The following is a 23,522-nucleotide window of genomic DNA, read 5'->3' as shown; positions in this document are numbered from 1 at the left end:
ATTATGCTGAAGTGCACAGACCCACAAACTGACTTTGTGTGTGTGTTTTGTGTCAGAATTCAAATATCATACTGTTTCAAGCTTCACTGCTCACACACACGTGGTCCAGGAGAACCTCCAACAGCTCCAGGCTGGTTCTCCTCTAAGGCCTGTTCCATCAAACACATCGACACATGAACTCAGGAGCTGCAGCAACAGTTCCGGTTTGTGTTTCCACTCAGTTGAACTCTGGTCCTGCTTTGCTCTGTACAGGTTTTATTTTGCACATCATCCTTTTATTAATTACACTTGTCATGCAGTTTTCTTCCTTTGCACAGATTCTTCTCAAGCTGCATCCTTCACTTCTCCAGTGAAGGATGCAGGACGCCTTTATCCACAGTGACTTACAAGTGAAGCCTATTCCTTAATTATTGGCTTCAGGTTGTTCAGAATTCTGCAACAAGAGTCATCAATCCACCAAAACCATCTGAACACGTCCTCTGCTGGTGCAGCCGCACTGGCTCTTTGTTGGTGTTCGTGCTGTGATCTACGTTTAGCTGCTTTGGTGTTGGAGCTTTTTCTAACATCTTTTCAAAGCTGCACACCAATAATCCTGCACCGTCTGTTCGATTGTATGATTCACTTTTTACATTAATGTTATTTTTTTTCTCTATTTTTGAATCTAATCGTTCTTCTCAGACGTCTCTCTCCTAAAAGCAGCTATAAACTGTATGTGGTGAGTCAGAGGGGAGTGAGATGCTGCTATTTTACCAGTTTGTGTGTCTGCAGTCGCAGGTCTTTTGCTTCGTCTTCCTCTTGTGCAGTGCTACAGGTCTTTGTCATCTTTACCATGTGTTCTAATCAGTTAATCCTTGAGTCCAACAGGACACTTGTGCCAAATGTTCAAAAAAATCCTAAAAGTCTGATTATCTCTACTTAACATGACTAATTTGGAAGGTTGACGCCTCATTTTGTCTTCAAGCCTGTTTGGAGTGTATGAACAGCTGAACTTGTCCTTTACCTTCATTACATCGTTGTGATTCTGAAAATGTGAACGTGTGTAAAAACTGGTGTTAATGTTTTGCTGCAGTGGGATCTGTCGTGTTGTCGTGGAGCAGTTCACACAAAACATTTGAATAATAATCAAACCAGTTTACATTCTTGGTGCTTGATAGGGGGCTAGACCCCCCCCCCACCCCCACACACCACACACAGCATCTGCATGGGAAACACAGAAAGCATGAAATTACAGTTGTGTCAGTTGGAACGAAGCGCAGGAAGAAACTTCACAGATAAGAAAGAGGCTGTATGCAAACCTTCATCAAACTGTGTGTGTGTGTGTGCACTCCCGTGTACGGGGGGTTGTGGAGAGTGTACTAAATAAAGAAATCCCAGCGCTCTGGTCTTTCTCTCTGTATAATCCCTGTGTGTGTGTGTGTGTGTGTGTGTGTGTGTGTGTGTTTTAATTTGGACAGTGGGGCCTGGTGTGTCAACAGATAACTCGGCCCAGTAGTCACACTCGGCCTGGCACTGGGGGGAACTCAGGGCTCAGCTGCACCAATGTCAGAGTTTGTCTCTCTGTGCACAATTGTCAGCTCACCACCAAAGGACTAAAGGACTTCACAGACCTGGTTTCACTGTCCACGTTAGAATGAGGTTCAGGGTGGAGGTGAAGTCTCCATATAAAGTCGGTTCACGTAGAAATGAAAGAGGAAGGACTGAAAGGAGAAGAGAAGCAAAAGACAGAAAACAATAGCTGCAAAACAAATACACAAAAGATCTTTTTCTAAAATGCATTAAAATCTAACATTCGAGCTGAATGTCTCAAACCAGAAAACACCTTTTTCACCAAAAAACCCAAAACAAAACTTCATTGCAATTTGTAAATAAAATCAATGTTGAACACTAGGTTGGGACAAAGGTAACAGAGACAGTACGTTAATGTGATGGACAAACTGGGACTCTCTGCTGCAAAAGACATAAGAAGGTCGCTCAAACTCACACAGGAAGTCAGAGAAGGCATCAGAGGAGAAATGAGGTGAGGAAGAAGAGATGATGCCAGATAAAGAGGAAAGAAGAAGAAGAGGAGGAGGAGGAGGGTAAGTTTCCTCCTTGGGGGAGACGTTGACCTGTCAGAGTAAATGTCTCCTCTGCAGGGACCTAAAATCATATTTAAAGATCAGATGTTTTACATCTTAACAGCTCTGTGTTTGAAGAACCCTGTATGAGGAGAGGGAGGAGGACGAGGGGGAGGTGGGGGCTCTAAATGAACAAAGTCCCCCTGACAAGTGATCAGGAGACACCTGGACAATGGGAGAACAAAATCAGGAATCTTTGCATTTTCTTTAGCTTGGAAGGATCCTTTTGTCGACAGGGAGCAGGTCTTCTTTTGACTGAGATCACCATGTCCCTAGAGTAGCTCAGGATGGACAAACCGAGCACTGTCTCCAGAGCAGAGTCTGGCGTGAATGTGCTGATGCGAAATCGATGCTTGGAAGCAGAAGGAGAAAAACGTTTTTGAGAAATTGAAGACTGTACTTAATTTCCCACAACAAAGAGGACAGACACGTCAGAAGAAGACGCGCGGGACAGACAGGAGCACAAAACACTGTGCAGGTTTTCACAGTAACGATGCTTCAGGTCGTCACAGAGCAGAATAATCAAGTCATTTCTGAGGCCAAACCTCTGGCTTCCTCCTCAGCATCTGACTCCTCCACCACCTCTTCCTGTATTAGCGAGTGGATTGTCCACCAGCTGATGGACTGCAGGACTGTGCGTCAATAGATTCCATCACTTCCATTTGGTCTCTTTTTTTAAGAGAAATGAAACAGACAGAAATATCATATTCACCGTCTGAGCTTTGTCCAGCTCACATCCTCTCAGCAGGAGCAGAGGGAAACCTGCACTAATGTGTTGGTTTGGAACCCAGCAAAGTTTTGCGTCTTGCATTTATTGTGTTTTGTGAGTTTGGAGCAACTTTTCCTGGGTCTTTGTTTCCATTGATCACCCACCACACACACACTCTCTCTCCTGCTGGAAGCCTGCTGCCATTGGCTGAGCCTGGCGGTGGGTGTGGTATCGATCAGAAACACCAGCAGCAATTATCCGACTTCACACTGAGCCTGGAGCTCATCACTATTCACCATGGACACACACACACACACACACAGCACAGTGGCTCTTTGATTTATGCTAATTTGTGCGTGGACGTGGGGCGCTTTAATCCTCTTCTCTAATTGGTCTTTTATTATGGCTGAGGGGGCGTGTCTGCGGCCCTTCGTTAAGGTGCTGTCACTGTGCTTCCTGTGGCTCTGCGTGAATGGATGAGGGGGGGGACGCCGCAGCACAGAAAGGTCCCGAACACAGACTAAACTGAAGCAGCAGAAAGTTTGCTGTCCGGTAGTAAACACAGGAGTTTCAGAGCTGCTTCTCCTAAAGATCCAGACTGGAAACAATGAGGTGAACCTCTCCTGTGCAGAGCAGGTTCTGCTGATCAGTCTCTACCCAGCTGGGATGGATTACTGAACAGGGGCCAGAGAGGTCAGAGGTTCCCTGGAGCTTCTGCATCAAACCAGAGTCAATATTTCGAGTTTGAAAGGCAAAGTGTTTAGTTACAAGACGTGAAATGACAACATAGACATAAAATACAACCACAAAGAGACATGAGACGCGGTGCCTGAAAAGACAAAATAAATAAATAAAAAACAAAATGACCAGAGATAGAAGACATTAAATTACCAACTTAGACTGACAGACACAAGACGATCACAAACCATGTGAACTAACTCGTTTCGTTGCTTTTACGTTCGTTTCTCACTTTCACTGAAATCTCTCGGACTTTCTCTGAGGTTTGTTCCTCATTACCCAACCTGCAGTAAGTCATTTGCTTCAGGTGAACGAAAACCACCTGCTCACGAGCTGCAGAAGTGATCTGGACTAACACGACCGCACAGAGAAGTCGGCCTGTCCTGATTTGTCAGATCGTTCGTTTCATGCTCTCAGGCCTCAAAGGTTCTTTGATAAAATCATCTGCATCATCTGCTTATTAAAGAAAGAAAATACAGAAAAGGTTCAGTTACATATTTGAGTTTCACACTGACTTTGTGATGAATTTACATAAAAGAATTTGTTCCATTCACTCACTTGTTAATTAATTAATATTGGAAATGTTATTCTTCGTTATCCTGAATTCTTCTTCTTCTTCTTCTTTACAGGAAACTTCTTCAGAGGTTTTCTGGAGATACATTTGAATTTATGGAATGGATCAAAATAAATTGTTACCAAAATACATTTTAAAAACAGATAATTTCCCTCAATTTTCAACGTCATTGCAAGAAAAAAAACGACAGCTGGAGCCTCCAGTCTGTGCTGCACTGGCTCACACATGTGAACACGGTTCCCATTCAGCTGAGGAGGAACCTAATCTGGAGTAACATCTTAACTGGTTCTTCACAGCAGTGTTCTAACAAGAGTAGAACTTTAACTACTGGTTATAGTTAGAAGGTTCCTCTGGTCCACAAGCGCCACCTAATGATGAGCAGCTGCAGTGTGCGGTTGTGCAGGTGCACGTTTGTTCCGTTTGTATAACTGCAGAAAATGTTATTTATTAATTATTATTATAATTATTATTAATGCATCTCCTATATGATAAGAACCTGCTCAGGGTCCAACTTTGGACAGGTCTCCAGTCTATCTCAGGGCCAACACAGAGAGACACACAGACAGACATTCACACCAATGAACCTAACACACGTCTTTGGTCAGTCAGGGATGCGAACCTACAACCATCTGGGTGTGAAGCGGCAGCACTAACTACTCCACCGCTGTGCTGCCCGTTAAAAAAGTCTCACGACATGTTTCACGTTGATGATCAGTCTGTTGCACATTTCTTTCAACCCGTGTGAGCATCACACATATCCTTCCTGTTAGTGTGTGTGTGTCCTCTATAATTTCCCACACGATGGCCCACAGCACCGCCTGCAGCCATGTGTCCGTCAGGCGTGTCCTCAGCTGGGGCCGATCGTCTCTCAGCAGCAGCAGTCCCCTCATTAACCCTGAGAGTCCTGTCCACACCGTCTCACCAGCTGATTCTGGTGTTTGCGGGCAGACAAGGAGGCCCTCTGTCCTCTGTCCTCTGTCCTCTGTCCTACCATTTATAAAACAACGGAGCCACATCTTAACAGCAAGAGCCCGATTCCAGTTTAAACTAAAGACTGGCTTCCACCAGAGGAACTTCTCCTTTGAACCAGGAACCTTTCAAGGAGCTGCAACAGGTATTTCACACCTTTTGTTGGAGCATATTGGGATGTAAAACAGGTTTTTAATTCATCACTGAACTAATGCAAACCAAATGCAACTATAACCCCAGGAAATGATCTTCACCTTTAGTTCCTGGTAAAGAAACGTAGCAGAAACCCTTTGGTGGAAACACACATTTAGTCTCCATTAAGTCGGCCACATTTTCGAATACATTTCCATGAGGATCCAGCCTCAGAAACTCAACGCAGATGAATCAGTCATGTTGTGCACGTGATGAGAATTTCACAGAAAGTTTCTAAATGTGATTTTGTCACAGAAATAGTGGAGGACAAAAAGCAAATCAGAATCTTTGTCTGGACGGAATAAAAAGTCTAAATTTCCACAAAGTTTCAGTTTTCCGCATTGTCAGATGTCACACTCCAGAAGACAGTGCAGGAAACAGGAGCTTTCAGGAGGCGAGTGCATTGTGCAAACTAGGAAAAGTATAATTGGCCAATGGAACGTGGTAACGGAGACACAAAAGTATATTTGAAATACTTTTTTTACTTTTAGTAAAAAAATGTGTTGGTAGTGGCACTGCTGTGTGCATGTGCAGCTTTATTTGATTTGTGATTTTCATCATCATCATCATCATCATCCATGTTAATTTTTCTTAACGTTTAATATCAAACCCCATAAAAATGTAGAGCTTTTTGTGAATTCATGTGTTGTGCCTGTTGAAATAAATGAACAAAATAAATCAAACAACCTGTTCTACAACCTGCTGCACATGCTCCTCACATTAGATGAACAAAAAGACCAATGGGCTCCAAAGAACCCTTCACCTGCTCCGTCCACCTTAAATCCTGCAGCCTCCCTTTAACTATAACCACAGACATTCAGTTTTAGTTCTCTTTTTGCTTCCCACTTCCTGTCTCTTGCTTCTTCATCCTCCTATCAGGAAGCTCAGGTGTAAGGTGTAAAAGAGGGCGGGGCTAGAAATGAACCTTTACCTTTATCTTCAGCAAAGGTCGTCTTGTTTTCTTCCTTATCTTAAAATCCAAGTTCAACCTTTTTGTTACTCTGATGTGTCTGCAGAGGACCAGGGTTTGGTTCAGGCTCAGGTTCACAATCCGACCTCCTGACCTTTGTTTGCTGTGGGGGCATATCAGGGCATGGCTGTGTGTGTGTGTGTGTGTGTGTGTGTGTGTATGTTGTGGAAAGGCGACGCCCAGTGTCGGCAGCTGCCTAAATTATTCACACTCCTCTGCGGTCGTCTACCTCCCTGAAACCTGAGAGGAGAAGGTGACGCAGCTCCCACCCTCCACCCGCCACCGGGGGGGTGGAGGGAACAATCTGAGCTCAGCTGACAACAACACAACACACACTGGAAGATGTGTGGAAACTCCGCAGGAGAGATTTCTCTGGTTAATGGGATTTTTGGGATGATGAATCACAGGACCAGCGGCTGGGCCAAGAGCTGACGCAACAGATGGACACCGTCACACAGAACGATGAGAAACCAACTTAAGTCTGCAGATAAAGCACAGGAGCATAAAACACAACGAAAATGAAGATTGGGAAATTAGCTGACTACATCTGCTTTGTGTTAATACCACTGTTAGTCAGTATAGGCTGTTATTGTGCTGTGTGTAGTCAGTCGCTGGGCGTCGGGGTTGAAAATATGATCCAATATGATGACTTTATCTCCTGTAGTGTGTCTGTGTGGATGGCAAGTGATGCTGCTGAGCCGAGCGTTGAGCCGAGCGTTGAGCCGAGCGTTGAGCCTCTTCTGCACACAGCTGTAAAGATACAGTGACAGAGGAACTGATGCTGCTGCTGCTGCTGCCGATGCTACGAGGTGAAGCTGTTGCAACAACCCCAATGAAACACAAATTGACATCAGGACAAACTGTCCCCACGTACACAAGAAAGATCAAAATGCAAATTATTTCAGTGCAAATGTCAAAAGACTTCCTCTCTCTCTACTTTCAAGGGGAAATGAATCTGTTGAAAACTAACTCACGCGTTTATACCTCGATTCTCTCTTTTAACCACAAGAGACGGTGAAATCCCAGAAATCTTAGTGCTGTGAAACAGTGTTAGTGGTATTCAATACCACACACACACACACACACACACACACACACACAGAGTCTGCTGAAATCAGCAGATCTGACCACAGAAAGGCTGGATTAGAGCGAGAGTGTTTCAGTTAGAGCGCAGATCTCCCACAGATTGGAAGGAGCCAGAAACAGAGGTCTCACTCTGCCCAGGTTTCAGGGAACATCGTATAAAACCAAACCCTCCATAGAGAGGTGGGTGGGTTTATACCACGCGGGGCTGGAGACTGTCCAGAGACCTCTGCTGCAGAAAGACTCAACCTCATTATTTTTCCCTGGTATCTGCAGTTTATACAAATACACAACACATACAGAAACGTACACATAAATACACGAGAAAAACACCCGGAGAGACGGTCGATAGAGCATTAGCATCTTTATTTTTTGTCGTTGTTGCATAGGAAATGCACATCTTGCTTCCAGTAAATGGAGTCTGTGTGGACATGGAGTCACTAATGGGGCTGAGAGGGATGGCTTCTACAGTTCACCAGTTCAACAGAAACAACAGTTGGAAAAAGGGAACAACAACAAAAGAAGTGACAGCAGTAAGTCAGAGAGGACAACGGAGACGTCAGTGCAAACTCACAGCTTCAGAAGACACAGGGTGGACAAACGATGGCACCGGACACAACTAATGGAAACTAGTTAACACTAAACAAAAGGCCGGGTGGAGGGCCCGGAGCGACGGCGGCAGAAAGCACCGCCCTGTTCCATAAAAGAGTTGTAGAGGCACAAGGTTTAAGTCAGTTCTGGGTGAGGATGGAGGTGAGGCGGTGATGGTTGGATGAGGATGGAGGAAGCCAACAGTGGTGGTCTGGACTCTGTGTGGACTTGGCTAGTGAGAAGGATGGACAGCGGGAGGCGAATGGGAGACTCAGACTGCTCCAGGTCGCAGTCGGCACAGCCCTGCTTGGGGTAAGATAAAGCTCCTTACTCGAGATTGTCCTGGCTTAGCTACGGTTACCACCACCTTCAGGCGGCTGGGCGAAAGGCAACGAGAAAAGCTTCATTGATTACTGGTGATTGGCTCAAATATTTTGTGAGCTGGAAAACCAATTAGTGTGGGCAGTTCTGGGCCAAAGGTTCACACATCTGTTCGGTTTCTTAAAGGACCATGCTAGTGCTGACTCCATAAGTCACGTCAGGCTCATGTGTTATGTGTTTAGTGCAGTTTTTCTTCCCTCCTCTCTCACATTCACTTCCACATTAATTTTCAGAAAATTCCAAAAGGATCACAGAGTTTGAAACACAAGCTGAAAAGCACCGGACAATAAAGTTGTTCTTACTTGAATAAATGTTCTTTTGACCCTTTGACGCAGGAAAAGGTGCTAAATGTGGTCTTGTCCAGGTTTAGAAGCTCTAGCTAAACGCCGAAGCTCCACATTAACTTTACTCACAAGCTAACTGTCAAACTTTGGTCGACAGAGTAATCGATCAGCAAACTAAGAAGGGAGGTTCCTCCACAAAGCCTGAAAAACACTGGAGCATGTGTGGGAGAATCTTTACACAACTTTCAAATGCACCGGCATTGTCCCTTAACAAAACCGTGTGGTCATCAAGAAAGTTGTTCAAGCCAAGTTTTCTCCTCTTAAAAGACATGAACAAGTCAAAGAAACTGTTCAGTTTCAAAGAGCTGAGCTGCATCGACAGGCAGAGTCGAAAACAGAGAGGAGCCACTGGAGGTGAACTAGACAAGCCGATCGACCCCAACGGGCCTGGGACCGGCATAGGAGGACGGCGAGGGGGGAGAGGGGGAGGGGGGGTCTCCCAGGTGTTTGCTACCTCTTTCTAGATCCGTCTCATCCTGGAGGAGAAGCGGCTCGTTTGAAGTCCTGCTGAGGGAGACGCAGAGGAGACTCTGTGAGGGAGGAGGGGAATTCTGTCCCAGATAGTGCCGAGCACTGCAGAAAAAAGGCCCAGACCATCGATTTGGTCTCCTGCAGGAAAGTGCCTGGGGGGGGGATTCACCCGGAGCCACACAGAGATTTCTCAGGCTACTTGGTCAATGCACATGAGGGAGGGAGGGGTGGTGGGGGTTAGTACAGACCGGCCAGGTGTTTGCTGATGGTAAAAGTTAGCTGGAGATTGTCGGATTAAAACCCCGCGAGGCTTCGGCAGTCGGCTGATGGCCTGGGGTGGCACAGGTCAATGACAACCGACACACTAGAAATCACACGTGTGCGTTGGTGGGAGTGGGTGCGAGAGTGAGGAGATGGAGATAAAGGATGGAGGAGGTGAGACAGGTTGAGGCATTTACAGGAGGGAGAGGTAAGAAACAAAAGAGAGGAACCAAAACGAACAGAACAATCTGGTTTTTGTAACCGTTTTTCTCATTTGTCGTCTTCATAACAGCTTATAGGCGATTATGGAAGAGCATGCAGTTATATTTTATGATTATTGTATATTAGCTATAATCAGAGGGGCCTGACAGACAGCAAAGGCTACTGGTGTTCAGAAATTTCAACAGTTACAAACAGTTATTGTATTCAGTATTCAGAAGAGCATTATAATACAGGTTTTCACAGGCACTACATTTGATCTTTTTCAATATATCGTGTAATATGCTGGTTTGTTTTTCTTTTTCTTTTTTTTCCTTTTTTTTCAGATTTATCGGTCCGTATAAGCTCGGATCTGGAAGGATCGATCGTAAAAGAAGGCAGAGGCTGAAACTTTTCACAAGAGTAGATACCAAAATCCACGCGTGCGCCGCGTAGCGAGCACGCGTGGACGTCTGTTTTTAGTCAGTGCATAGTTCTCATGCAGATTAGACTGCTATGCTTTGATACGCTGTCAGGAAGCATGATGGTGAGTTCACATTGTCACATTTTCCAGCTTACCTCCCCTTCTCTGGCTTGATTTAACACTTAGCACCATGTAATGCTTTTCCAACAGGATAAATAAATATCTTTGCAAAGGAGCAGTGACACTGTAATTCATTACAGTTGAGCGCCGGAGAGCAGCTTCAGTGTTACCTGCCTCCTTGTCCAACGACTTTCCTTCATCCCTCTAAAGTGGAGCCATTTGTACTCATTTCCCGGCTCGCGCTCCGGCACAGCCGACACGGTGAAGGATGTCTTCCTTCTGCTCTGTTCTTGGCTCGGATTTCGTGCCGGCGACATCAACAGGACAAAAGGCGGAATTTTTGTTCCCCAAAAAAATAATAAATAAAAAAAAATGTAAAAAAAAAAAAAGCTGCTGGAGGTGGATTTCAGGTGTCACTGAAGCTCCCCCCCCCCAATTCCATAAACGATTGTTCTACGAGTACTGTTTGCTCAGCGTTGCTATGATTCATATACTGGAAGTGTTGGGTGGATTAAAAATACCCTGGTGTAAGCCTGAAGAATTCTGCCCCTCGTCACATCCGGCCATTCAAATTCAATCATTTCTGACCCCTTCAAACCTTGCACAGCGGACCGGTCTGATGGGTTTGTTTCTCAGGTGGTGGTGGTGGTGGTGAGGGAAGGGGGAGGGGAGGGTTGGATTTGGGGATAATCTCTGCCCAGGAGAATTTGGACAAACGTGAAGACAACAAAGGCTTTAGCATAAAAAAGCTCAGCCTTCATTCAACCCTGTTTCCTGAAGGAGCGGCAGAATTCCTCGAAGTCAAAATCCACAAATCAACTCTTGGTGCGGAGCGGGAGGGGGGGTGAAGCAAGAGGATGGAGGAAGGAGGGAGGGAGGGAGGGAGGGAAGGGGCTGGAGGTTTTTGTTTTTAACACCGTCTCACTTGCTCATATTGTTGGTTGAACAAGCTTTGAATGAGTGGTTTCAGACTTCAGGGTGAGTGGAGGAAGATACTGCAGGGGAAAGATTCATGTGTCCCTGCTGCTGCGGGTTAGCGTGTGGAGCTTGTTGGATGGGGCCTCTGGCCTTACAGGCTCATCACTCTCTCAGCCTCATCCTTGATGTGTGTGTCGGGTGAGAGTATGTTGTTGTGAGCTTCCCAATCAGCCCCTCCACTGCAACCCAGGGAAGTGGGACTCTTCCCCAACTTCTAGAAAGCTAATTCCAGTGTGATTCGAGTTGCTGCTCATTTCTCTGCAGTTGTTCACCGGTGTTCGATTTGGGTGCATGTGTCTCAACTTATCCCCGAAATGAGTCTTCCAGGCACAAACAAAAGCAAATCCCTCTCCAGCCAATTAGCCCCTGAACTCATTAAATCAGATTGGTCTTTAAATACGTTTTTGCCCACGTTGTCATTTAGAATTTGTGTCATCCTGAATTGAAACAGTATTAATGAACTAGGCCTACAATGCTCCAAATGTTGGCAGCTACACACTACGACACTTAAATGCGTTTTTTTTTTTTGATTGGTTTGTTTGTTGCTTGGTCCAAATGGTTCCCCTAAACTACTGAAAAATATATTTGTTATCATTTTTCTGCACGTTTTCCTGTTTGCATTGGATCCACAGTTTGTATTTAAGTTATGGTGGATGTGCAAAGTTAGACCAATCTTTGCATCCAGAGGTTTACTGTAGGTTGTTGTTACTGTGAACCTTTATAAACCAATTCTCTGAACAAACGCACAAAGAGTTCAGTCCATCTTCAGCTATATTTATAGCCTCAGTGCATGTAACTGAACTGAAGTGTTTACACTCATTAAAAGTTCATTGTTGACCATGGAAAAGATAATCGTAGATAAATAAATACACGAGATTGAAGTGAGATTGTTTTGGGATGTTGCTGCTTCCAGGGTCAAGAATAAAACTGGAAACTCAAATTGTAGAAAAGTCTTTGTGATTGTGACATGTACAAGAACAAACAGCCTAAATCTTCTGATATAAAAGAGGACTTTTCAGCATTTTTATGCATAAGAACATCCAACAGAATATCTATGGAAGTAAATTCAGTCTCTGACTGTGATAAGAGCCGTAAAAGTGGCCGATGACGTAGAAAATGAGCAGAAACTCCGATCACGCTGGAACCGTCCTGTATCGTAGCGACTTGTCGCTCCGCGGCCGATTTCTGCTGCGTGTATGCGATGCTGTGATGAGCAGCAGTGAATGTGTGGATGGACGGAGATCAGAGTGGACCTCCAGGCTCAGGGCCGGGTGAGGACGAAGAGGAAGAGACGGACGAGGAGGAAGAGGAGGACGGGGTGAGGAAAGAAACAGATGGAAAAGAAAAAGAATCATGTTGCATAATCAAGCTGTTTATTTTCCTGCATGGAATGGTGAACACAAAAAAAGATGCCTAGATGCATTTATAGTAGGGGCATCCTTTGGCTGGCTATGTCATTGTCTCCTGCCTAAAACTAAAATTTTAAAATGCATAAAAAACGCTCACTTTTCTTACCAGTTTCCTCAGAATTACCTAGATTTAGCTTCATCAACACTGATGCAACAAATAACCTTCAAAACTTACAGCATACTGTAACATCCATTTACAATGGTCTTATCACCACAGCGCCCTGTACTTTTTAAGTACAGGAATATGCTTTACCATCAACAGAGGAAATGTCCTTAAATACATACAAAAAAAGGAAAGCAAATAAAAGGAAAATAACGAATATAAGGAAACAGGAAGGTTTTTCAACTCCAGTTCCCAGAAAACAAACCAAACCAGTTCTAGTAATGTGGCCTCAATACAAACAATCAGAAAATTCACAACACTAGTTTTTCCTCATTTAATCAATGTTACAAAAGTCCTGCATTATAAAATAGGGCAGCTTTAAAATCAGTGTAATTAATAAAACTATACAACATACAAACACATCTCCCAGTCAGGCCCAGTGGCCCTGCTGCTTCGCCCTCCCGTCCGCTAAGAGCTAACTCTTCTCTGCGTCTCTTCGCTGCTGTACCAGAACTAAATTACACACACAACACAAGAACAAGAACAAAAAAAATAAAAACAAACAATAAAACCACACTGCCCCAAACTATTGCTTTTATATTCTTTTTTTTTCTTTCTTTAAAAAGGGTGCAATTTTGTCGTTATCTTACACACACAGCCAAAAGTCACTGATTAGATGCTAGGCTGCTTCACAAGGTTTTTGTGACACTTAAAAAAAATGTCCGTGCAATTATAATTTTTTTTTTTTTTATTCCCTTCGCTCTTTTTTAAGTCCTGGAAGCTGTTTTTTTTTTTTCATTTTATACTTTTTCACTATTGTCATTAATTTTATATTTAGTGCAGATAATTAAGGAAGTAACGCCCAACTCATGGCTAAAGGGTGGGCAAGAACAGAGACCCGACAAACATGTCACACTAAGAGGAAACACACAACCCACACAAGTGAATCTACTAAACCATCGCAACTGACGATGGCTCTGTTCTGATCAATAGGCAGACTGAACACAGAAGGGCTGAACAATTCATTCACTAAAATCTCTGCCGAATGTTGGACGCTGTTAAAAGATGTTTTAGAAGAACGGTTTTCTGCGATTTAGAAAGAGACCCAATTCTAGTATTGTGGCCGTCGGGTAGATTATCGAAACAGGAAGGAAGGATGGAGGAAAGGAAGGAAGGGATCCCCAAGCAACAGCGGCTCATCGGCGTGGCTTCATCGGTTTAAAGACCCACCACAGAGCACAATGCCAGTCCGGTGCAGGCTAACTTTGGCGGAAAATAAAGAGAAGGAAGAAGGATACAGTGCATCTTAGTGAGTGCGATCAGGCGTTTTTTTTTACTCATGTGAGAGATGAAAAGAACAAACATCTTGAAAAAGAAGAGGGAAGACTTCAAGCTGAAATCATTGTCCCATCAGTCGAAGGACAGGATAAAGACGATGGGTGGGGATAGACGTGGTTATAACTCAACCGATCTTTCAGGTAAAGAGCAGGTAAGAACTGCCTGCACATTGACTGGCCAAGCAAGACTGAGTGAAATGAGCATGATTTCTTCACCTGCCTGCAGCAGAAATTGGGTTTTAATTGAATTTAACACTTTGTTGTCCAATTCCACCCAACGCACTGATTCAAATTCAATGAAATAAAATTGTCATCCAATCTGGTTTAGCCGTCAGCTCAGCTGATTCAAAGTTTCTGTTTTTTCTTTTGCTGCGGTAAATTAACCCCGAATTAAACTGAATCTGAACACTTATCAAGGTTTTCATCACTAAACTCAATAGCCACATTTCACTAAACCTTTACCTGAACTGTTAGCTATTAGGGAGCAAGCAGTTGTGTTAATCTGAAGAGTTTAGGATTAGGGTAAATTGTCTGCTCCCAGGAAGTACGAGGCCCTAATCAGACTGAGGCGTTTTATGGCCTGCTTTCGTTTTGCAGTGTGCCCTGCATTTGTTGCAGTAGCTCCCTGAACACATGCAGTTGGAAAAAGTTAAACTCTAAACTAAGAAACGACTGACGTCGTTAGCATTTTTAAATGATCAAATCCGATTAACTGAGAGGCCCGATGATTGACAGCAGATTGTCAATCCCAATGAGTGTTCCAGGAAGGGACAGTCGCTCCTGGACGAGCCTGAGCCCATCAGGTTTTTGCAGATGTGGCAGATGTTAAGAGAAATAGTTTTTACCTGACTCAAAATATTTTACTAACTGGTTGGTAAACTGAGCCAGAAGATTATGACCTTTGGACAAATTTCTGCCTCCAGCCAATTTAAGTTGGTAAAACATGAATGAACAATAAACTGTTTTTTTTTTAAAAAAAAAAAAAAAACAACAACAATTATCTTACCTGAACTAGACTGTTAGCGAGGTGGCACTAAAGCTGAAGATGTCCTGTTCACTTTGTGCTGTTTTTATGTGGACATTTTTTTTTAGATTAACATCGTTTCTCTCTCACTGCGTTAGAAAAACACAAAAGTGCTCATTTCACAAAATTTCCGTGTATTGCCTTCAGTTAGCATGGAGGTCATCCAGTTAGCTGCTGACTGTAGCTGGTGTAGATTTCACCTGTGAGGTGGGGGAGGTGGGGGGGTTGGGCAGAAATCAGTGCAGCGCTGTCCCGTGACCCCATAATACTGAGAGTTAACAATTGAATTCTTCTTCTTCAGCTTTAACGCTTCGAGGGTCATTGCGCCTGTTACATACAAAATTTCAGGTGTGGAGGGTTGGGGACAAATAAAGAAAGGAAAAGGTAAAAAAATAAAAGGAAACTAAAACTAAAACGAGACTCTCCACATTGGATCCTGCGCACCCTCTCAGGACTGGACCTTAGTTCAAAGGCACATTGATGGGGAACAATTGTTTTCGTGCAATTTGATAAAGTGTGGATGAAAAGAGATCAGTTGTTAAAGCAAAATGGAGGAAGGGGGAAGGTTAGTGAGGAGGAAGAAAAAGAATGGAGGGATGCTGAGAAGCGAAGAGAGCTGGTCGTTTGAGCGATAGAAAAAGGCCTTGACGGGGCCAAACAAATAGACGGCTGCTGGCAAGTGCCTGATGTTGGGTTTACAATATAGTGTCTTTATCTCACTAACTACATCATCTATGGAAAAATTTGTCACTAACACTAAAACATGCAGATTTTTTTTTGTTCGTTTTTGTAACTTTTTCACTTAAATTCACTTTTGTTCGACACTGGGTGTGTGTGTTTGTGTGTGTGTATATATTTATATATATATATAGTATAGGAAAGGAAAAACTAAACTGAAGTTCAATAAAACTTTAAGTTGCATGTGAAGCGCTCAGCTATCTTGTCTATTTGTGGACAAAAGCTTCCAGAGAGTTACCCTCTGCTCTGCCTCTGTGTCACTAAACCACACCCCCTGATAACACACTCGCGGCCCATTGGCCAACTGCAGGAATAAGTGCTTTTGATTGGATGGGACCTCTAAGACCCAGCCAATCACTGGGCAGCCCGTCGCCAGGCGGTACCTGTTATACAAACCGAAACCGGAAGAGACCGTAATTACATTTAAGCTTAAATTCAGTCATTTCCTCCTGATTTTGCCTCATGAGAAATTCTAATTGCTTTTTTTTTAAAAAGTAAAACAATGTGCTTGTTAAAATAAATTATTCACTTATAGTGTTTTGTTTTTTAAGCTAAATGAAAAGCAGACTTCCGCTGCAAGAAATGCTTAAAAAATTGATTGTTCAAAATGATGACAGTTCTTAAAGGGATTGTTGTTCTACCATGCTATCAGCTTCACAAGATGAACAAACAACAAATAATATACAATAGAAGTGAATACAGCTCCCCTTATTTCTCACAAGGCTATGGTTTCTAGTTCGCTCTGTTGTTGTCTTTTGTACCCCAATATTTTAGAGTCCCAGAGGTGTGAGCGGACTAGGAAGAAAAATATATTTTTATATATACTTTTCAACGAGCTATCTTACAAAGATATTTAACTATCCAACAGCTAGCCAACAAAATTGCACTTTCCTCGTGATCAATATTCCACTGGTTAAGTTTTAGTCACACATCTCTCTCCTGTCTGCCTGCCTCGGTTCGGACACCAGAGTTTCCTGCCCACTCTCATCATGCTGTAGCTTCACCCAAACTGGTGGATGGATAGAGGAGGAAGAGGAGAGGACCAGCTGAAATGACAGCTAAGAGAGAAAAATCAATGAGCCATGAAGCCAGAGCCTCCTAAATAAACGAGCTTGGATCCACCAGTGGCTGGTTGCAACACTTCACATCAACAAACCCTTGTTTCCCCACGTTTATCACCCCCTCCACCCGACCCCCACCCCGCCATGAGTAGTTTATGTGAAACGGGCGGGGCGTCTGTTTGCGTCCGCACCACCTCCACGTCAGGTCTTTCCATTAAGCACTGGTCCATGTCCCTGGAAAGCCTCGTCGACTTCCTCCCTCTCTGACCTGCCACCAACCAGGGGTGGGGTCAAGTGGGGGTGGAGTCCATCTGAGGAGGTGTGTGAGGGCTCAGGCAGGGGGGTGGGGGTATTAGCTGGTGGTATCTGAGCCAGGTAACGCCACCACTCCCTCCACCCATGGTGTATTCCCACCTGTATCACCAACCAAACTGACCCCAGATCCAAACAGATGAGGGGGAGTGATGGGATGATGGGAGTGTGTATGTAGTTTCTTGAGAAGGGAAGCTCTGTGATTCAGTCTTGCAGCATTCCCAAAAACCAAAGACTCATTCCCCCCACAAATTTCTTGGGTAGGGGGGTGTGGGGGCGGGGTCTGGCACTATACACGGACATTGACATATGAACCATATGTCTAAAGGAAGTTCTATGTCACAGTTTACAGAGGGGGGGGGGTTAACACCGGGGTTGGGGTGCGTTTGATCCGCTGTAGCCATGCTGATGCTGCTGAGTCTCTCTATGGCGCTGGTGGGGGTTGAGTCAGGCGCACAGGGGGGAGGGGGGGCCGTAGGAGTCGGGCAAGACAGGGCTCTCTGTTGCAGCTGGCGTCAAAGGTTAAAAGTCGAGGAGGAGACTGCAGCGATCTGTCGTACAGGTGGGTGGAAGTTGGAGGGGCCTCTGGAGATCTTATCCCAGGTACCACTGTGGAGAAAGAGAGAGACGTGTTACAATGTCACTAAGACCCAAGTACCAGAGCCGGATCGGGGCTGCTGTCCAACCTGTCTACTTCCCCTCAGGTCCAGATCGACTCTGTTCTACGCACATCATGAACCTGCAGTTAGAGCATCTTATGTTTGGAAAAGATGGTGTTTCTCATCTACCTCAGAGTGCAGACAGTGATGATGGGGGTCCATTCTCTGTGAACTCTAACCTGAGACTTTTAATGCTCACGTTACATTTATGGCTCACGGGGTTTATTTGAGGGTTCAAGTTAGAATCAGGCTTAGGTTAGAGTTAGTGGTGTACATTTACTCATGTAGCTGTACAATAAATACCATTTTAAGTATTTCTACTTTGGTTGCTTGTCTCCATTTTCTGCTATAGTGCTTATTACGTTAACTTTACCACATTTCAGAAAAGAATGTACTTTTACACCACAACATTTAATAACTATAGTTACTTTTCAAAACAGTGTATGAGTTCTTTAAAGTCACAGAAACATTAAAGTGATGGATACATTAATGCATCAATATATATAATCCAATAATTTATTCTGCATAAAGAACACTTTTACTTTTGGTACTTTTCAGTATTTTTGTAAGTTAATGCTTGAGTACTTGACTAAAGTAATTTTGTGAATGCAGGAACATTTCTGTGCTGTGGTAGTTATACTTTTACGTAAGTAAATAGTCTGGGTACTCCTTATACCACTGGTTTGGGGTTTGGGTTAAATATCATGTAATGGTTATGGTTATGGTGGGTGTCAGTGAAGAAATTCTACCAAGATATAATTCATCTATGAATCTGATATCAATCTCCAAAGCTGGAGCGTTTCATAATTCTCCCTCCTCTTCCTCACTGCCCCGCTGAGTTCAAGTTCATCCTTGCCTTACATCATGTCTGGTTGCTAGGGACAACCAGACGGCCTGGGACGTGACTACCATCGCCAAGGCAACCGCATCGTCCCCCCCATCACACACACCCTTTTACACCCCAGCCCTCCCTCCTCTTCCTCCTGTTCTTTCTTTACATTCATCCTCTCTCAATCTCTTTCCCCCTCCACCCGTCCCGCTCTGCACTTCCTCACACACCCACAAACATCCACGCACCCACCCCTCACACACACGCTCTTAAAAAATTTAGACGCAATTTAGAAAATGTAAAGTGGAAGTTTAAATAAAACACATGGAGGTGAGTAGTTTCTGTGTGTGTGTGTGTGTGTGTGTGTGTGTTGCAGGGTTTTTCTACACTCAGACCTCAGCTGCTCCTGACTCGTTGTAATTCTACTGCTGTGTGTGTGTGTGTGTGTGTGTGTGTGTGTGTGTGTGTGTGTGTGTGTGTGCAGTAGTGATAGAGGAGAAGACTGGAAGGTTAGTTTTTAATCAATACAACTTGCTGACGCTTGGACTTTTCTACCTCGCTCGCTCGCTCCCTCTCTCTCCCCCTGTGTCTCCCTGTGTCTCTCGGCCTCTCGCTCGCTCCCTGCACTGCAGCTCCTCCCTCTGTCCTGAGAAGACTCAGAGAAGATGAAACTCTCACAGGCCAGACACTGTGTGTTTGTGTGTGTGTGTATGTGGGGTAATGTTACCACACAGAGGGTTGATGCTGACAGCTGGGATTCAGACTCTAGATACTCATCACACAGAAAGAGAACGGGAAAGAAAACGGAGAATTTTAAGGTAGTTTCCATCCAAATGTTGAGCACAATTTTACAGAACTCTGTTAAATTCTGCAAAAGTAAAAGGCCGTGTATGAATAATTCCATCCATGTTATACAGAGCTAATTTGTCAAGATAACCAGCTGGAGGAGCTAGTTCTGCAGCTACGTGCTGCAGAAGAACCGCCACAAATGATGGAGAAGGATGTAGAAAACATGATGGAAATATGGCACCAATGCCTCTTTCACAGTCTTATCGCTCTGCACAGATCTAGAGAAGAGGTTCATAAAAGGACGAATGCTCGACGGATACTCTTTGCATATTTACTTCTTCCACTGATTGTTAAGTTGGACACTATCTTTTTAAAAAACCAGAGTAATATCCATCCCTGACTTTACGGTTTTTCATATTGAGAATTCACATAAGATTTTTTTTTTTAAATCACTGTGGTGGAAGAAGTACTCAAATGTACCAATGGCACCGTTTCAAAGTAATTTATAAGTATTGTTAGAATCAGCAAAATCTATTTAAAGTATTAGCACCGCATTTTTGTCTTGCTATCGAATCAAATACCATTTTTCATTTATTTACTCACTGTTGTTATTTTTCTTGCTGTATTGTGTGAATGTGTGCATCTCCCTAAACACTGTTGTTACTGCTGTGTCTAATTTCTTGTCAAAAACACTTAAAGAACTGTCGGTTAATGTCACAAATGAAAAAGAATCTGTGCTTTGTCCCTAAACAACATTCATGGAACCTCTTCACGCGACAGCGAGCGAAAGTAATAATCATTTAATATGTGTTCTTGTAAAAAGAAAGACTTTTGAGGTGAGGATCAGTTTTTATTTGCTCAGAGCGAAAGCTCAGCCCGTCCTCCAACCTTGAAGCCCACAGAGTTCATTTATCCTTAACCTCTCATGCAACCAGCAGAACCATATGTTGAATTCTGGTTAGAGACGCGTACTAAACAATCAGGGTTAGATGTTGTTAAAATGTTCTATGAATCTCTTCCTCCTCTTCCTCACTGCCCTGCTGAGCGAGGAGGTAAATGTGCTTTTTGCCTCAGTTCATCACATATCATATGTCACACGCCTCCTGTCATGTGACTTGTTGTTATATGCTGGACTCGAACTCTGGTCTTTGCTTCGTTGATCTATACCAACCTACACCGGGCAAAGTTTGCTGTCTGAATACCAGGTGACAGCTGCTACATGTCCCGTCACAGGACCAGTACAATTATGTTTTCTCTCTCTCTCCGGTGGTGTTTCTACACTGTGTCTCGTCCTGAGTCAGCAGTGCACTTACACACACTTTAACACACAGTGCCAGTGAGTCATGGGGTAGGTGTGGTGTTTTTCCTGCATGTGTGTGTGTGAGCGTCACCTTGAAGACTGTGTGTAAAGAGAATCCACACACACTTGCATCTTTGCTTCTATCTTTAGCTAACGTGAGGACACTCACTGACAGGATCAACTCCTGAACCAGAGATATTTTGTGTTTTACTGATCGGGGGCCTGTCTGTGATTCCACACATGCTGCAGGTTGATTATTAAGTTTTAGATTTTGTTATGGTAATTCTCATTTTAAATACTAATCTTTCAGTTTTCATTCTATTTAATGGAGAAAAACAGAACAAACGTTAGCAGACACAGAGCAAACGGATAACATCAGTAATATTAATCAAGTGTGCGCATTGTTGAACTTTGACCCTAGCTGTGTGAGCACTGCCAATCACTGCCGAGCTCTCCGGGAGCAGGCAAACAAGCTAATGCTTGCCCGTTTGTTTTTGTTCATTTTCCCAATCTGCTCAGTAACTACCCCCCAGGTTACGACTGTACAAAGACTGTTGAAAAACTCAGCTTTAGCCTCTAAACATCATGATGCAGCTTGCAGCATTAGCACTGTAGCTAAGCCAGAAGGTTCAGAGGAGGAAAACTGCACTGTTGTGACTGAAGCGGAACAAGAGTTTTAATACTGTATGACTGAAGTGAGCTGTCTTTTTATGGAGGACACATTCCTCAACCCAACGTAAACCTGCTTTTAACCTGAACGCTAAAAGCCTGTCGAAGCCCTGGAACACAGTGGAAATCACCCTCACTGCAGCATCTGCTCCTCAGATGAAACCTAACCACACGCACACACACACTTATCGATCAGGTCACGGCTGGTTATATAGTACTGAATGTGTGTGTTGGTTGCCATGTCAATGTGCCAACTCCCTCCCTCCATCTTCGTCTCCATGGGCAACCGCCACAGTCGCTCACAGCAACCACCATGCTGACCCATGTGGCATGGTGCCCACTTCCAGACAAAGCCAGTGCCATCTGCCCCCACACCCCAAACACCTGTACACACACACACACACACACTCGTTTGTACTTCTGTGTTTTGAAGGACCCCTGTAGAAATAATGTCTCCCCTGTCCCCCCATTTACACCCTAAGCTTAAGCATGAGAACTAAGTGATTAACCCTCAAACACCCCATTTAAGGTGTCTATTATAAAAACCTAAATAATAATATAATGCAATGATTTGCAAATCTCATTTACCCATAATTTATTCACAATAGAACATAAACAACATATCAGATGTTGAAACTGAAACATTTTGCCGGCTGCAACATAACAAAAGGCTGGAAAAGTAATTAGGTTAATTGGCAACATGTAAGTAAAAGGAGCATTTCACAGAGGCAGAGCCTCTCGAATGTAAGATGGGAAGAGTTTCACCTGTTCATCTGTCAAAAACTGCATCTAAAAATTGTGGGACGATTTCAGAAAAATGTTCCTCAATGTAAAATCCAGAAGACACTGAAGTCTCCATTAGGTGCATTAGTGCCTATGTTGTGGGCAACTTCCACATCTGGAAAAGCAACATCAATTCTGAAGAGTACATAGAGGTCTTAGACCAAAATACATCACAACCTCGCATATTTCAGCAAGAAAATGCTAAACCACATACTGCATCCATCACAACAACATGGCTTCACAGGAGAAGAGTCTGGGTGCTGAACTGGCCGGTCTGCAGTCCAGATCTTTCATCAGTAGAAAACATTTAATATGTCATAAAACAAAAATTCAGGCACCAAAGGCCCAGGACTGTTGAGCAGCTAGAATCCTCCATCACACGAGAATGGGACAACATTCCTCTGCTAAAACTCCAGCAGCTGAGCTCCTCCCTTCCCAGACATTTACAGAGAGTTGTTAAAAGATTAGGGGATGATACACAATGGCAAACATCACCCATCTCCAACTTTTTAAAGATGTGTTTCTGCCATCAAATTCAAAATGAGCTCATATTTTCCATGAAATGGTAAAATGTCTCAGTTTTAACATTTGATATGTTGGTTATGTTCTATTGTGAATAAATTATGGGCTGATGAGATTTGCAAATCATTGCATTCTGTCTTTATTTAGGTGCACATCATCCAGAATTTTTGAGAATTGAGGTTGTAAAACTTGAACAGGGACAGATCTCCATGCACATATGCAGATCTGCATTCATCAAGTTATTTTGTTTACCGTTTAATTGGTTAATGTCAGCCAATTAAATCCATGTTAATGTAGTGAAAGATCAAGGTGTGAAGCATGTGAGCCTGAAAGTGAAGACAAACAATGCCTGGACCTTCATACTGACAAGTGAGGACCTGCTGAGGAGCTGAACATGCTGAACGAGAGCTATGGGAAAATGTGCTTGGATTTAGGCTGTTTTCTGAAATCTCCTCATGAAAGAGTCAAACAATTTAGACCCAAATAAATCAATAAAGCTCTAAAACCATGAGGCCAAAATAAACAAACCCGGCTCTACTGTAAGGTGGAGGGTCACAATTGTAATATTTTATTTTAATATGCATTATAAAAGAAATAAATAAATGAAAATAGAAAGTAGAATATTGTTCTAAAAGCTCTTTTAGAGATTTTATGTTTAGTAGCTGAGACTGCAAAAATAAACCTTTGAAAACATTTATTTCACATTCAGAAGGAATTATTTAAAAGGCTGCACGAACGAGAGGAACAATTACACACACAGATCAACAACACACAACATCAGTCATCCAAGCTCAGGCACACACACACACACACACACACACCCACACACACAGACTGTCCAGTTGGTCACCATAGCAATGACAGAGG

General features: G+C 43.5%; 1 protein-coding gene across 9 annotated transcripts in view; it reads right to left on the bottom strand.

Annotated features, from left to right (window-relative positions):
• Positions 1-12,471: 12,471 nt before the first annotated feature.
• nfia (nuclear factor I/A) overlaps positions 12,472-23,522 on the bottom strand; it is a 172,757-nt gene continuing 161,706 nt past the window's right edge. For all 9 annotated transcript variants that reach the window (XM_067512256.1, XM_067512261.1, XM_067512255.1 and 6 more), the window contains one exon: positions 12,472-17,713. In XM_067512256.1, the coding sequence (XP_067368357.1) occupies positions 17,699-17,713 (15 nt within the window). In that variant the 3' untranslated portion in view covers positions 12,472-17,698. The remainder of the gene's footprint in view (positions 17,714-23,522) is intronic.

The sequence above is a fragment of the Channa argus genome, chromosome 8, assembly GCF_033026475.1.
Source record: "Channa argus isolate prfri chromosome 8, Channa argus male v1.0, whole genome shotgun sequence".
NCBI classification, from domain to species: domain Eukaryota; kingdom Metazoa; phylum Chordata; class Actinopteri; order Anabantiformes; family Channidae; genus Channa; species Channa argus.
Note: the sequence above shows the minus strand (reverse complement) of the source record. Positions and strands in the feature narration are given on the sequence as shown.